Here is a 17410-nt window from a genome sequence, read left to right on the forward strand (position 1 = left end):
ACTCCACTTCCTGATGTTGCCTGGCTTGCTGTGTTCTTCCAGCCTCCAGCTTGTCTACCTTAGATTCCAGCATCTGCAGTTTCTTTTTCTCTAATCAAGTGAGGCTGTAAAGCTGTTTCTTCAAAGTTTGGACTGTTCTTTGTGCTAAGCCATTGGATGATTGATGGTATAAAGAGGTCCTTATGTCAAATCCCATTTAACTTTAGCATATACCCAAACGCCTTGCTGGTAAATAATGGCCTGTCATCTGTGACCAAAACTTCAGGGATTCTGTGTATTGAAAAATATGCGCTCAGCTTTTCTATCACATCTCCATGTTTGACGAATAAACTCTATGCATGTCCAACCACCTTGAGTGGGCATCTACAATGATTAAGATCATTGGGCCCATGGAAGGATCTGCATAGCTGATGCATAATTGACTCCAAAGATTTACCTGGCCATTCCCACAGGTGTGGGGAAGCTGCTGGTGGTTATTTTTATCCTCGTCAACACTCTGGGCACTGCCCGACCAACCCGGCTATATCTGCATTCAAGCCGGGCCATCAGATATAAGATCTTCATTTTGGAGACTGCTGGATGGCCCAACTAGAGTTCAGCCAGTATTTGCCAGCAGCCTTTGCTCGGGACAATCATTCTTGCTCCCCATAACAATATGGTGTACTTGACTGTGAGCTCATCTATCCAAGTCCAAAGAGGTTTCAATTCTAGTTGTAACTGCCTTTTAGCTTCCCATATCACCACCAGTTGTTTCAGTTTTGACAGGACTGTAAGTTTCTGCTTCCTAAGTCTGATATTGTCAGCTGTGACTAGAAGTGTGTTCAGAAAATGTAATAGCATTACAGACTCTTCCACTGAGGGTACTACCAGTGGGGTATCTGCTCATGGAAGGTGGTTCAATGCATTCATATTTGCTACTTAGCCTCCCAGACAGGGTTCCAATTTGTAAATATAAGGACTTAGTTTTACATAGCTTCTAGCCACATTCAGTGGTGCTTTGGGTGACACTGCCTTGTCCTTTTCAAGCAGACAAAGTAGGGGTTTGTAGTCTATTATTATCATAAACTTTCATCCATAAAAGGTATTGGTGAAAATTCCTGTCTCCAAATATGATTGTTAATTTATCTGGATATATTTAAGCTCTGTATTAGTGAAAGTTCTGGATGTATATACTATTTGGCACTCCTCTCCATAAGGCCAACCATGAGCCAATACCACTCTGACAGTGCATGGGGAGGCATTGCATGTCAATACCAGACCTTTCTTGGGATCATCGTGTGCCAACATCTTAAAGGATGGGCTTGTCAATCCGACCATTTCCAAGGCTAACCTTTTTTCAGGAGTTGATGCAAAAGGTGCTTGGATGGAGGCCAGGTTATGCATGGACTTTTCACAATAATATACCAGTTCAAGAAACGACATAAGCTCCTGGACAGACAAGTGAGCTGGGGCACCTTTGATCACCCTCACTTTATCTTCGAATGGATGTAACCTGATCTTGTGACTCTATAGCTCAAGTAGGTCAATTGAGGTGCCCGGACCATGCATTTTTCCCTTCTTAGGCATTTGCCCACTTTGGAAAAATCCCTTAGGACTATGTCCAAGTTCTTTAAGAATTTATTTTTAGTTTTCCCAGTTATTAGAACATCATCTAGATCAATGGTGACCTGAGGTAGACCTTGCAAAATGTTCTCCACTGTCCATTGAAAAATCGAGTAGGCTGATGATATCCCAAACAGCATTCTTGTATACTGGTACAAGCCCTTCTGAATATTAATTGTAGCATAATTCTGGGAATCAGTGTGGACTGGTTGGGCCGAAGGGCCTGTTTCCACACTGTAGAGAATCCAATCTAAACACTGCAGAATCAACCACAAGTGAGTTACTACCATCGTACACGGCTTTGGCATTTCAGCATGCTGTTGCACAGACTGATTAAAGATGATTCTGCCAATTCTGTGCTGAAATAAAAATGGTGGACAAAGGTCATGCTCGGATACTGCAGAACACGCTCTGACACTGCGGAACACAATGTTGAGTCCTGGAGGCTGTAAAGCACCTAAGCAGAAAATGAAACATAGTTCCTCATTGTTGAGCTTCATTGGAACATGAGCAAGCCAAGGATGGAAATTTCTTCATTGATTCATGGGATGTGTGCACTGCTGCTACTTGGGTGAGCATTTATTGCCCATCCCACATTTCCTTTGAGAAAGTGGAGGTGAGCTACCTTCCCAAACTACTGCAGTTCGTTTGCTGTAGGTACTAACACAATGAATTTGGGAGGGAGTTCCAGGATGTTGATCCAGAAAAATTGAAGGAATGCCATTATATTTCCAGTTCAGAATGGTGTGTGTGGCTTGAAGGTAGTGGTGTTCTGATCATCTGCTGTCCTTGTCCTTTTCAATGGTAATGTTGGTGTGTTTAGAAGGTGCTATCTAAGGAGCCAACATGAATTTTTGCAGTTCATTTTTCAGAAGGTAGACTGCTGCGACTTTGTTTGCTGGCAAAAATTAGATTAAGTTAGATTCCCTACAGTGTAGAAACAGGACCTTCGGCCCAACAAGTCTACACTGATTCTCCAAAGAGTAACCTACCCATACTCATTTTCCCTACAACACCCCTGACTAATACAGCTAACACTATGGGCAATTTAGCATGGCCAATTCAAATGACCTACACATCTTTTTTGGAATGTGGGAAGAAACCGGAGCACCTGGAGGAAACCCACGCAGAGACAGGAAGAATGTACAAACTCCACACAGACAGTTGCCCGAGGTGGGAATCAAACTCAGGTCCCTCGCGCTGAGAGGCAGCAGTGCTAACCACTGAGCCACCGTGCCGCCCCTGAATCTGGAGCTGCACTCTTCCTGCAGAGGAGTCAGGAAGTAATTGCTACAGGATTCCTAGCCTCTGATCTCCTGTCATAGCCACTGTAAATATACAGCGAGTCCAGTTGCTGATCAATGGTAACCCCAGGATATTGATAGTGGAGGATTCAGTGATGGTAATGCCATTGAATGTCAAGGACAATTATATGATTTTCTCTTGTTGGAGATGATCATTGCTGAAAAATGTGTTGCTGGAAAAGCGCAGCAGGTTAGGCAGCATCCAAGGAGCAGGGGAATCAACGTTTCAGGCATAAGCCCTTCTTCAGGAATCCTGAAGAAGGGCTTTTATGCCCGAAACGTCAATTCTCCTGCTCCTTGGATGCTGCCTGACCTGCTGCGCTTTTCCAGCAACACATTTTTCAGCTCTGATCGCCAGCATCTGCAGTCCTCACTTTCTCCCTGGAAATGATCATTGCCTGGCACTTGTGTATCACAAGTGTTACTTGCCAAATGGCATCCTAAACTATAAGATTGTCCTGATATTGCTACACCTGAACATAGATTGCTTCTGTATATGAGGAGACATAAATGTTGATGAATAATGTGGAATCATGAGCAAACATTCTCAATACTGACCTTATAATGGGATAAAAGGTCATTGATGAAAGAACTGTAGATAGTTCAGCCTAGGACCCTTCCCTGAGAATGCATTCAGGAGATGTCCTGAAACTGAGGTGACTGACCTCCAACAATTGCAACCATCTTTGCTTGTGCCAAGTATGACTCCAATCAGCAGATACCATTCCCCCCCGATTACCACTGATCCCATTTTTATTAAGGCTCCCTCTTGCCACACATGGTCAAATTCAGCCTTGCTGTCAAGAGTAGTCACTCTCATTTCACCTCTCGAATTCAACTCCTTTTCAAGGTGTGAACCACTGCTGTAATGAGATCAGAATCTGAGTGGCCCTGGTGGAACCCAAACTGAGCATTACTAAGTAGGTTATTGCTACAGATGTTCTTTTTCATTGTACCATAATGGAAATTTGGTTTTCTTTAATTAATCTACATGTCTATTACTTTTGTCCAATTTTCTATATAAATCTTTCTACCATTGAAGTTAAACTATCATTCCTAGGCTTATTCATACACCAGTTTTTAACATCTTGTCTAGCGCACACCCTGTGCAACATAACTTGTTTACTTCTATCCACATTTTGTTTTTACACCTTATGATCTGTATATCCTTGCTTACTAAGATCTGCCTGTACTGCTCATAAACAAGCATACAGTGGTACATGTGACAATAAAATTAACCGAGGGTACAGCATTTGCAACGTGCCAGTCCTCTCACACCACCCCTGTATCGAAGGACAATTGGAAGATAATGACAAGTCTCTCTGCAATTACCTGTTGCAAAATATCAGACTACCATCCCTCACCACTAGCCCCTACATATATAACTTCCCACGATTTTGCTGAACTCCAATTACAGAAGTCCATATTGGTTAATTCATTGTTTTAATAGCTTTCTCATTTATCCTTTTAGCAAAAGCTGCTATTCAATAAAAGCAGGGGAAGCATCTACCATTAATCAATAGTGAAATTATTAATGCACATCATGTAACTCTTCCAATCATTTGTGGAATAACAATTTGAATCTTTGGTTTATTATCATTAAAATCCACAAAATTACTTGGAAGAGAAATTTGTTAAGCCACTGTTCATGACTCAGTGATTTCAAATTTGACTTAATAATCAAAAGTAGTGGAATAACTATATAAATTAATATATAAGTATCCACCATCTTTTATTGATTTGGGCAGTTTTGTACTGGAATGGCAGTTGTAGAAAACTACAGGCTATAATGTGTTGCTGAATGTCTAACACACTGAAGTTTCAGCGGCACATAACATAAATCAAAAAGGATGATTCATTTTAAAGTCTTTATTTACATTTATCAGAAATAAGAGCTTTCCTATTAGGCAACTGGAGTATTTAAGCAGTACCCAATCACACATAATCCTTTCGTAAAGGACTTTCTGATTGAGACTTTAATAACTTTTATAAAAACAATAGTTTTTCTGGCCCATTTTTCGCCATCCAGTCCTTGCACTCCACAGAAAAAAATAGCTTTGGTCTTTCACTAGCCACTGACAACTGAAATTTCTTCTCAAATCGCCATAACCTCACATCTCACAGTAAGACCTTTATAAAACAGTGTTACTGAGCTGATCACACAACATTGGGTAAGATTAGCTCACATGGGAACAATTCCAGTCAGCAATACTTAACCAGAATCACACAAGTTGGTGTCAACGAGTTAGTTACCATAGCTTTCACAGATTAGTTCCTTGTACTTTCGTCCAGCATTTGCAATAATTTGAAGCAACTTTAATGATTCTTGTTTATTATCTTCTCGCAACTGTTTCAATTTCAGAATTTCCAGAAACGTCAAAAGGCCACCAACTTCTAAAACTTCTATCAGATATCGATGTCTGCAATAAATTGTAAAATTTATCTGTTTAAGCAATGTGTACCTGTACTTGTCTAAAAGCAAAAATTTAGCTGATGTTTGCAAATATATACAACATACTGCTAAAACTGTAAATAACAAGCTTTCATATTAATAAAAGCTTATTCTTTAGACCACAGTTACTGTGTTGTTTTAGGTTTTAGTCAGTATGTCAATATGCCTTTATGCTCATGATATCATTATTGCATTATAGTATGTGACCCTGAGGGTATAAAGATTTAATTATTCATCTTACCTCATTTAAGGCACGACATTGTACTGAAAGCACATTCTTTGTTATAATCTCATAGCATAATAATAGTCCATATACTTATGTGCCCATGGTATCTAATGTTTGTTTATAATAGCTATTTGTAACAAATATCACTTGGATTCTTCAATACCCTGGCATCCATGCCCAGTTTCTTATGTTTTGGGAAAAAAACTTAAATATTGTCACAAATATAAAATACCCTGTTGGAGACAAACTCCCCCACATCATGGTAGCAGGAATAGTCATCTGTGAAAGACTCTTATCTTGATGGCAGATACTTGGAAAATACATTTGACTATTCAACCTTCACTACCATACCATCTAAATATGTTGCAGTTCACTCACTAATAATTTGTTTCTTTCTTGAAAGTGAAGCTTCATCCAGACTTCATGCTGCATTGGAAACGCAACCAACATAATCAAAGATGCTTCACAACCTGGTTATACTCTCCTCCGTCTGGCAGAACATATGAAAGTCGTCTGTATAATCATATGAACCAATCCAAGAACAGTTTCTTCCTCATTGTTATAAGACTTTTGAATGGACCTCTTTAATATTAATATCGATCTCTCTCTGCACCCTCTCTGCAGATGTAACATTGTATTCTGCACTCTGTTCTGTTACCCTGATGCACTTGTATGGTATGATCTGCTTGTAAAGCAAGAAAGGCAACATTTTTCACTGTATCTCAGTACATGCAACAGTAATAAATCAAATCAAAAGCTGGTGTTCAACAGGAGGTGATGGCAGCAATCCGGGAGGTTGACACTGTACCTGCATGTTTTAACATCCATAGGAGGAGACATCATGAAAAGTATGAAAGCCATACAGTCATTATCAACCCTGAAAGAACTGAAGAAGTTATTTATCAATGTAGCGAATCCCCATTTTTTTTTCATTTCTCTCTTGCATTGCTTATTGACTTACATGCTGTTGGCTATGAAGTAAGATTGTATTCCTTAGAAAGGAGAAGGCTAAGAGGTGATTTAATAAAACTTTTCAAGATCATGACAGGTCTGGATTGAGTAGGTAAGGAGAAATACAAATGGAATAGGAACCAGATGGCAGAGTAAAACTGTTTTGTTAAAGTGTTTTGCAAAAGAAGCAAAGAGATGAGGGGAGGAAAAAAAACTTTCTTACATAGTCAGAGGATATGGAATGCACTCCCTGAAAATGTGGAGGAGACAAATTCAAATGGGGCATGTAAGAGGGGAATGGATATTTATTTAAATAAAAATATTGTGCAGGAGTTTGGCACTGAGTCAAAATATTCAGAATGCATTGTAATAATTATGTGATGGTGTGATTGATTAAAGACCAACTGGTCAAGAGCTTTGAACAATGTAGTATATAAAGAACACTCCCATTTTGCATACAGTCATAAAGATGTACAGCATGGAAGCAGACCCGTCAGTCCAACTCGTCCACGCCAACCATACATCTTGAATTAATCTAATTCAATTTTCCAGCATTTGGCCTATATCGCTCCAAACCCTTCCTATTCATGTACCCATCCAGATCCCTTTTAAAATGTTGTAATTGTACCAGTCTCCACTACCAATTCATTGTATATGCACACTACCCGTGAAAAAGTTTCCCCTTAGATTTAAAAGGAACCTGTCTCCTCTCACCTTAAATGTATGCCCCCTGGTTTTGTAGTCCCCTAGTCTGGAGAAAAGGACTTGACTTTTCATCCTATCAATGCCCCTCATGATTTTATAAAACTCTACAAAGGTCACCCCTCAGCTTCTGATGCTCCAGAGAAAAATGTTCCAGCCTATTCAGCCTCTCCCTATAGCACAAACCCTCCATCCTCGCAACATTCTTGTCGTTTTTTTCTGAGCCCTTTCAAGTTTCACAACATTCTTCCGATACCAGGGAGACCAGAATTGAATGCAGTATTCCAAAAATGGCTGAACCAATGTCCTGTACAGCTGCAGTATGACCTCCCAACTCCTATACCAATGCTCTGAACAATAGAGGCAAGCACACCAAATGCCTTCTTCACTACCCTGTCTATCTGCGTCTCCACTTGAAGGAACTATGAATCTGCACTCCAAGGTCACTTTGTTCGGCAATACTCCCCAGGACCTTTCCATTTTGCCTTTCCAAAATACAGTACCTCACATTTATCTAAATTGAACTCCATCTGTCAATCCTCAGCTCATCAGCCCATACGATCAAGATACCGTTGTACATGGAGGTAACTTCTCGACTGTCCAATACACCATTTTTGTTGTCATCTGCAAATTTACTAACTGTAACTCCCATATTCACATCCAAATCGTTTATACAAATAACAAAAAGCAGTGTACACAGCACTGATCCCTACAGCACACTGCTGATCACAAGCCTCCAGTCCGAAAAGCATTCTTCCAACACCACCTTCTGTCTCCTACCTTCTAGCCAATTTTGTATCCAAATGGCCAGTTCTCCTTGTATTCCAAGTGGTCTACTCTTGTTAACCAGTCTACCATGCGGAACCTTGTCATATGCCTTACCGAAATTCATATGGACAACATCCACCACTCTGCCTTCAATCCTCTTCATCACTTCTTCAAAAAAACCCAAGCAAATTAGTGAGACATGATCTCCCATGCGGAGAAAGTGAGGACTGCAGATGCTGGAGATCAGAGCTGAAAATGTGTTGCTGGAAAAGCGCAGCAGGTCAGGCAGCATCTTAAGAAGGGCTTATGCCCAAAACGTCGATTCTCCTGTTCCTTGGATGCTGCCTGACCTGCTGCGCTTTTCCAGCAACACATTTTCATGATCTCCCATGCACCAAGCCATGTTGACTCTCCCTAATCAGACCTTGCCTTTCCAAATACATGAAAGTCCTATCCCTCAGAATCCCCTCTAACAAATTGCCCACCACTGATGTCAGGCTCACTAGTCTGTAGTTCCCTGGCATTTCTTTAAGCTTCACTTAGCTGCCAACAAAGCACTTTTACGGTCAGCAAGGACAGTGTTAAGAAGGTGCATAAATGCAAACATATCATTAAGGTTCAGAATCAATCAAGGGAAAAGTAAATTTCAGATAACAACCAAGCTTTCCATGGTGTCAACCTCCCATATGTTGTCGACATACAAGGTGATCAGATGCCTTGTATAATTGATTAATATCATATGTGCTGAAAAGGCAGGACAACATACACCAAAAGCTGACATCTACATGGCAGAGAATGCTACCATAATACTAGGGGGCATCCTGAAATACATGTGCCTGCACAATTGTCGCTCTGTAGTATAACCCACAAGAGACCATCTTAGTGCATTTAAGAAATCACACAATTCCATACATTGGCAGAATCACGCTGTAGTACCAATGTCAAGCAAAGTTCATCTGGACTTCCTGAGATCGTCTACCTGGTAGATACCTACTGTCCAGCACTGGCAAGATAACAAGTATGCATAGTGCTCAGTATAGTCACAATTCATTGAGTTCAAACCACACTCATTTGGCTGAAACAAACCAGACCATAATGCAATCAAGCAGTGATTTCAAATACCCTTATCCAGGTGGATTTGAAGGATGATAAATTGCTCCATCTTAAAGATAGTGCAACCCCATTTACTGAAATTCCAAAATGCAGTGCAACATTCAGAAGCTTCAAACAGAGCTGAAAGATTGGAACAAAATGGTACAATTCATAAGGTCAACCATTACACAGGTTGGTGGGGCTGTATCATGTGTTTCAAAGTAAGATGGGACCATTAAAGGTATGCCCCTAGATCCAATCTTTCACTTAGAAGGTGTCCAGAATACTGACAACCGAAGAATTAAATCCTAAATTTTCTGGAGCAAGCTTCTTTTTCAAGCTAGATGCAAAGTATAGATACTGGTCTGTCCATTTAGGTCATTACATTTAGGACACCATTTGGATGGCATTGATTCCGTAGTTGCTATTTGGGTAAGTTAGCCAAAACATATCTCAGCAGATTATGGATAGGATTGTTGAGAAGGTATCAGGATGATTACATGCGACACACTGAGCAGATTACTCTACCCATACAATAACAAAAGATATTCCTTTCGATTTACACATTGATGCTGTAGACCTCAAAATGGAAGACATTCTCAAAGTTGATCTGTTATGCTTTGGCCACACAGAGGGGGAACAGTTGCAATTGGCAACTGCTGAAGGTGAACAATAATAAATATTGCAAAAGATCATTATCCAGAGATGGTTTCACAGAATTAAAAGAGGTTCCTGAGAAATTCTGTTCACTTTGGCCATACAAAGATGAACTTAGCGAATCATGACAAAGGCAAACAAGTCCTAATACCAAAAGCGATAGGCCCTAAATTCATGTCAATGTGACACCAAGGACAAGCAAGCATTGAAAACACACTATGGCTAGCACATGAACCTACATACTGGGCAGGGATGAATAAAGACATTCAATGCATGTGAGGAATACCAAATGTATCAACTCCAGCAGCGAGGGAAGTCTCCACATCCACACGAAGGTCCATCCAATCCTTAGATGAGAGCAACAGATTTATTCACAGTGCATGGAAAGATTACATCCGTGCGATTAATTATTTCTCAAAAATTTCCCATTGTTTGATGACATAGCAACACAATAAGCATGACCATTGCTGACATAATGAGTGCTATTTTCTGTTTATTTTGCATCCCAGATTAGATACTCTCTGACAACAGACTGCAATTCAATAGTAAATGATGTCAAGATGTGTATTTATTGGAGGGTAACCCAAGTCACATCATCACCTCACTATAAATGCACACAGTCTAACAGAGCACATGGCATGTACCTTCAAATCAATGATCATTAAATGTTGAACAACTAACCAAGATCATTGCAATGCTGTGCTGTGTTTCATGCATTTCCAGAACATTTTATGCTCAGAAGGCAAGTATGAACGACATTGCCCAGCAACCAATTGGCTAGCCATTGAGATACAGGAGATTCTTCTTCAAAAGACAGAGGAGAATGAAAGAAATACACAATGAACAAACAGGTGGAGAACCACCAAAACTACACTAGGTTAGAGCACTGGAGTTAACATACACATAAAAAAGACTTGGATGCTAGAAGTTTTCAAAATACTCAACCAGTCCAGATCATACAAAGACATTACTGGTCATGGTGTTACACTGCAAGTGAACAAAAGCCAATTCAGGCCAATGCACAGCACGCCAGTTGAAGGTACTGTCAAAGGAACCTTGTTCAATTTCAATAGTGTATCTGTTAAATTGTATGCATTACTGTTAATGTGCTTCAATAGTGGAAGGAATGAAAATATGTGGCTGTGATGCCAACAAAGCGGCCACTTTGTCCGAATGGTGTGTCACTTCGTGAATGTTGCTCCACTCATCTGGACAAGGCTTTTAAAAAATTCGCTAGCGGCATGTGGACTAGCATTTATTGCTCCAAGACTATTTATCCTTTACGGTGGTGAGCTGCCTTCTTGAATCACTGCAGACCATGGTGCTGTAAGCAGACCCACAATGCTGTTTGTACAATATAATACAATATCCTTTTACGAATTCCAGGATGTTGTTACAGCAACAGTGAAGGAACAGTGATATATTTCCAAGTCAGGATAATGAGTAGCTTGGAGGATAAATTGGAGGTGATGACGTTCCATGTATCTGCTGCCATTATCCTTCTACTCTGATCTTGGGTTTGGAAGGTGATGTCCAAGGATCTTTAGCGAATTTCTGCAGTGTATCTTGAAGATAATACACACTGCTGGTGAGTGTCAGTGGTGGAGAAAGTGGATGATTATGGATGTGGTGCCAATCAAATGGGCTGCTTTGTCCTAGATGATACCCACCTTTTTGAGTGTTGTTGGAGCTGCATTCATCCAGACAAGTGGGGAGTATTCCATCAAACTTCTAATTGTCCTTGTAAGTGGTGGACAGGTTTTGGGGAGTCAGGAGGTGAATGGCATTATAGAATCTGGACCTCTGGCCTGATCTTGTAACCAATGTATTTATATGGCATATTTCAGCTGAATTTCTCATCAATGGTAACCCCAGGACTTTGATAGTGGGGGAGGATTCAGTGATAGTAATGCCAATAAATGAAAAGGGATGGCGGTTAGATTTTCTCTTATTGAATATGGTCATTGCCCGGCATCTGTATGGCACAAATGTTACTTGCCATTTGTCAGCCCATGCCTGGATATTTTACAGCTCTTGCTTTATTTGACTATGAACTACTTCAAGCTATGGAACTGATCTGCAATCATCAGCAAATATCCCCACTTCTGACTTTATGATGGAGGAAAGATTATTAATAAAGCAGCCAAACATGGTTGGACCAAGGATAATACTATGAGAAACCCCAGATCAGAGGTCTTGCAGCGGAAATAACTGACCTCCAACAACTATAACCATCTTCCTATATGCCAGGTCTGACTCCAACCAATGGAGGGTTTATCCTCGATCCATTTTTGCTAGGGCTTGATTGAATGCAGTCTTGATGTCAAGGGCTGTCACTCATTTGTACTGACTCTTCCACTGTTAAGGACAGGGATATTTGAGAAGCCTCCTCCACCAGCGAGCTATTCAGTTGTCCACCATCATTCATAACTGAATATGGCAGGACTGCAGAGCTTAGATTTGATCCATTTATCACATGCTGCTATATATGGTTAATCCATTCATTTCTGGTCAAAGCATTACATTGATGATTGAAATGTTATTCTTGTAAACTGTTTTAACTGTTTGCACAATTAGCAAATTAAAAGCATCTGCCTATATACAACCACGTATATCTGATAGATATAATTTTTTTTGCAAGGGGAGGGATGTTGTCTTGTGTCTTAATGTCACTATGGCAGTATGCCTTTAAGAGAAATGGTCATGATATCATCAGCATCATAGTATATGGCCTGAGGATGTAACAATCTCACACTCCACCTTACCTCAGATCACTTGAAGTATGACACTTTCTTGGCAGCATTGTTACCAGACACAGTAATATTAGTTCAGATGCTTAAGTGCTGTCTGTTAAATTCTTCAATATCATCATATCCAACCCAGATTCTTATTTTACTGGAGATAACATAAGCATCGTTGCATTGGGTAAAAACGTCCAATAATAAGTATGTAAGTTAGCTCGCTGAGCTTGGAGGTTTGTTTTCAGACGTTTCGTCACCACACTAGGTAATATCAGTGAGAGTCTCTGGTGAAGTGCTGGTGGTATGTTCCACTTCTATTTATAGGTCTTGGTTTCTTAAGGTGGGTGATATCATTTTCTGGCTCTTTGTTTTTCAAGGGAAGGTAGATAGGATCTAAATCGATGCGTTTATTGATGGAGTTCTGGTTAGAATGCCATACCTCTAAGAATTCTCATGCATGTCTTTGTTTCGCCTTGCCTAGGATGTGCTTGTCCCAGTCAAAGTGATGTCCTTCTTTATCTGTATGTATAGAAATTAGTGATAGTGTGTCATGTATTTTCATGGCCAGTTGGTGTTTATCTATTCTGGTGGCAGGTTTCCTGCTAGTTTGTCTGATGTTGTGTTTTTTACAATTCTTGCATGACATCTTGTAAATGACCCTTAGGTTCATTATTCACTGTTTAAGTGTGTTGGGAGGTTTATGGGCTACCATGATGCCAAGGGCACTGAGTAGTCTGGAGAATTGAAAAATTGGAAAAAAGGACCAGAAATGACCTCACCCACCTTAAGGAACCAAGACCTATAAACAGAGAGGCCGGACATACCACCAGTGCTTCACCAGAGACTCTCACTGATCATGTTACCTAGTATGGTGATGAAACATCTGAAAACAAACTTGCTCAGCGAGCTAACTTACATACTGATCAACCTGAGCTACAAATCTTCTCAAAAATCGCTGACATCCAATTATATACAATTCATATCAAAATGTACTTAAACAGCTTACACAAACGGAAAAGAAAATGTTCAATTCAAAACATCCAGCTGAAAAACATGTATAACACAGTTTCACATATTGAAATTTCTGTATATTTTAAATGAGTTGCAAATAAGTAAGATAGGCCAAATAAGAAAGTGTTTAAAAAGCACAATTTTCTGAATAAATGACAAAGACAGAAATATGTGTTATGAAAGCATATAGAGGCACACCGATGGAGATAATATTATATATAAACAGTTATACTAATTGTTCAGCTGATTTGGCAAAAATTAGAACTATTTGTGAGTTATGTGTATTAAAAGGCTGAGGTAGTGAAAGCCACAGAAACAATTAGTAACGTTACCGAGTTCTCAATTTGAAAAGGTATCCCTGTAACAAACTGTGGGGTGAAAGGCAAGAAACTTCCCAAAGGTGCACAGAAAGTGAGTAACTGCTACAAGTCGCTGTTTACTTTCTAGCACCATCTTAAAAGTAGCATTTGTAGAGCTCTTGGCCTTATTTCCATATGAATAATAGGCACGTGCACCAGAAAACCACCAAAGAGGTCAGATTTTTCATTTAGAAAGCCAATAATGATATAACCATTATTATAGTGATTAAATTAAAGCTTACCCACTTGTTGCAGACAAAAATACACCAATGGCTTGTAATTGTTCAGTTAAACAGGTACCAACCATATATCTATTCAAAGAAGTTAAGTACTCCAGAAAATATTGACCATTCTCCTGTACATGGCACAAAAGAGCAACACTTCCAACTTCCAGAAGAATAAATAAAATATGTATTTCTAATTTATGATTAGTTAAAGAAACAAACAAAGTAAATTATTTTCTGGACTCTGCAACTATTAAATTTTCCAAGAGTAGAAGCAGGATACAGACGACTTGGAATACAAAAATATTTTCTTTTATGCTCTCAAAGTCTCCAAAACCAGAGTTTTAGAGAAAGAAAGTATAATACCAGACACTGATAAACACAGAAACAGAAATTACTGGAGAAATTCTGCAGGTCCAGCAGCATCACGAGAGAGAAAGCAGAATTAATGTTTTGAGTTGGTGACTCTTCAGAGTGATTAATCAACCCATATCACTCTATATGAATGTCCTTCCTAATTCTTTTCAACTTCCCATTGTAAATACAAAAGAAAGAATGACAAAAGCCTGTGAGAGTAAAGGGTGGTGATATAGGGTTGCTTTTCAGATTGGAGGCCTGTGACCAGCAGTGCGCCACAAAGTGCTGGGAGGCATGGTTAGTAAGTTTGCAGATGACACCAAAATAGGTGGTATAGTAGACAGTGAATAAGATTATCTCAGAATAAAACGGGACCTTCATCAGATAGGCAAATGGGCCAAGGATTGGAGTTTAACTTAGATAAATGTGAGGTGTTGCATTTTGGTAAAGCAAACCAGAGCAGGACTTATACAGTTAATGGTATGACCCTGGAGAGTGTTGCCGAACAAAGCGACCTAGGGGTGCAGGTGCATAGGTCCTGGAAAATGGAGTCGCAGGTATACGGGCTGGTGAAAGGGGAAAGATTTAAAAGGGATCTAAGGGGCAACTTCTTCATTCAGAGGGTGGTGCATGTATGGAATAAGCTGTGACAGGAAGTGGTGGAGGCTGGTACAATTACAACATTTAAAAGGCATCTGGATGGGCATATGAATAGGAAGGGTTTACAGGGATATGGACCAAATGCTGGAAAATGGGACTAGATTAGTTTAGGATACTTGATCGGCGTGAGTGAGTTGGACCGAAGGGTCTGTTTCCCTACTGTATATCTCTGGCTCTACCTCTGCTGCCAGTGATCCACATTTATTCTCACTATTTTCTATCTTTTTACATATCTACAAAAGCTATTACAATGTGTTTTTATGTTTCCAGTTAGTTTACCCCAATGTTCTAGTTTTTCTTTGTTTCTCAACTCCTTTGTCATACTTTGCAGAATTTTAAAATACTCCCAATCCTCAGACCTATTACATTTTCAGCTACATTAAAGCTACTTTAGTCCACCAACTACCCATCCCTTGCTTTGCCAGGTTGGATTACTTTCCCAATTTAATTTTAATCCTTAAGCTAATGTATTACTATTGCTGATTATGGATTTTTTTTTAAATCATCCTTGTCTACAGATTGTAATTTTTCTTACCCTTTTCAACTGGTGTACTTGAACCAACTTGTCGCTCATGCATACAATATTTGCTTTGTTCAGATTAAAAGCATCAAGTTCAGACTTTCTTTTCAAATTCTCAAACTTAATTGAAAATTCTTCTATATTATGATCACACTACCCCAAAGGCCCCTGTACGACAAGATTATTAATTAACATTGACTTCTTGTCAGCAAAAGGTTCAAATTTAAAATTCTAATTCATTTATTCAAAACTTTGTGTGCCTGAACCCACTCTCAAAGCCTCCAATAGCCCAGAGTTCCTCCAACTCAGACCTCTTGTGTATCTTCCAGCCTTCATTCTACAATGGACAATTATTCCATAAATTGTCCAGATTCTATGCTTAGGATTTTCTGTCCAAACCCAGCTTCTCCACTTGCCTCTTTCAGGTCCTTTTTAAATCATTCCCTTCTCACCTTAAACTTATGCCCTCTAGTTTTGGACTTCTAGGAAAAAGACCTTGGCTATTCACCCTACCCATGCCCCTCACAGTTTTGTAAACCTCTATAAGGTCACCCCTCAGCCTCCGATGTTCCAGGGAAAAAAGCTGCCGCCTATTCAACCTCTCCCTAAAAGTCAAACCTTCCAGTCCCGGCAATATCCCTGTAAATCCTTTCTGCACATGGCAACATCCTTCCTATAGAAGGATGTCCAGGACTGTATACAATATTCTATGTGTTTAATAAACTTTTTAAAACCCAATTATATAACTCCAGTGATCATCCTTCACAAATGGACCTGAAATGTTGACTCTGCATTCTCTCCACAGATGCTGCCAAACTTGCTCAGTTTCTCCAGCAATTTGGTTTTGTTTCTGATTTCCAGCATTCCCAGTTCTTTGTTTTTTTTTCTTTAACTAAACACTTGGTCATTCTCCCCTTAGGATTTTTCTCAGATTATCATATATCATAAAAGGAGGTCATTCTGTCTGTACTAGCACCCACGACTCTGCCTATTCCCCATTCCTTTTCAAGTATATGCCTAACATTGTTTTGAAAATTACTGTTCAATCTTCCACCACCTTTGCAGGCCGTGTCTGATAAATTTATATCTGATTCAGTCTACAACAGTCAAGTCAAAATATGCTTCTTTAAGAGATACAAAAGTTCTATAATAGCATACTATTGTCTATTGTTTCCCTCACTGATGTTCATTGATTTCTTTATAAGTTAAGAAATATTCCCCACAATTTGATTGAAAGCAGATGTTAAAATTCAGTCTAAAGAAAAGGATACGTTAATCTGAGCCATGCTGTCAATCTTGTGAGAAACAGACTGGCACCTTGAGCAAACTGCAGTTCAAGCTCTGGACCAGTTTTACCTTTATTTGTATTTATGAAGTCATTCAACATACGATGCCGGACAGCTTTAGTGCCATTGTCCCACTCTTGTAGAAAACTCATCAGTCTAGAAATTTCCACTTCTTCTTTTGATGAAGCCATTTTCAGAATATAATTAATCTTGTCAGCTGAGGAAAAAAAAGGTTAATATGTCATATAACATACCACAACATGGGAGCAGATTTAACAGCGACAGTAAAAGTAGGATGTGAGGTGGGTGGTTGGGTGTACTGAATTAAACAAGAGCCGAAATCTCAAGTTCCTGACTTTGGGTTGAGTTTGAGAAATACTGAGCAGCATGGTAGTGGTGGAGCAACTCCATCACACTGCCTGATGGAGAGATCTATTTACCATGTCAGGAATACTCATTAAATGAGAACTTCAGTCCTACTTAGTCAATGGCACACAG

The 17410-nt window shown here is 39.5% G+C and overlaps 1 protein-coding gene across 3 annotated transcripts in view; it reads right to left on the minus strand.

The window, feature by feature from the left end:
• Positions 1–17124, minus strand: part of armh1 (armadillo like helical domain containing 1) — a 60022-nt gene extending 42898 nt beyond the window's left edge. For 2 of the 3 annotated variants that reach the window (XR_015758039.1, XM_087990270.1), the window contains exons 1-3: positions 16898–17124; positions 14108–14176; positions 5160–5326 (exon numbers count right to left, since the gene is read on the minus strand). Coding sequence is in view for 2 of the 3 variants with exons in the window: in XM_087990270.1 (XP_087846396.1) it covers positions 5160–5326; positions 14108–14176; positions 16898–17103 (442 nt within the window). In the remaining variant the exon portion in view is untranslated. The remainder of the gene's footprint in view (positions 1–5159; positions 5327–14107; positions 14177–16897) is intronic. The other variant, XM_087990271.1, reaches the window with a different exon arrangement.
• Between the last annotated feature and the right edge of the window lie 286 nt (positions 17125–17410).

This window comes from Chiloscyllium plagiosum, unplaced genomic scaffold (assembly GCF_037043375.1).
Source record: "Chiloscyllium plagiosum isolate Xiang-an unplaced genomic scaffold, Cpla_swu_hap1 HiC_scaffold_9, whole genome shotgun sequence".
Taxonomy (NCBI): Eukaryota; Metazoa; Chordata; class Chondrichthyes; order Orectolobiformes; family Hemiscylliidae; genus Chiloscyllium; species Chiloscyllium plagiosum.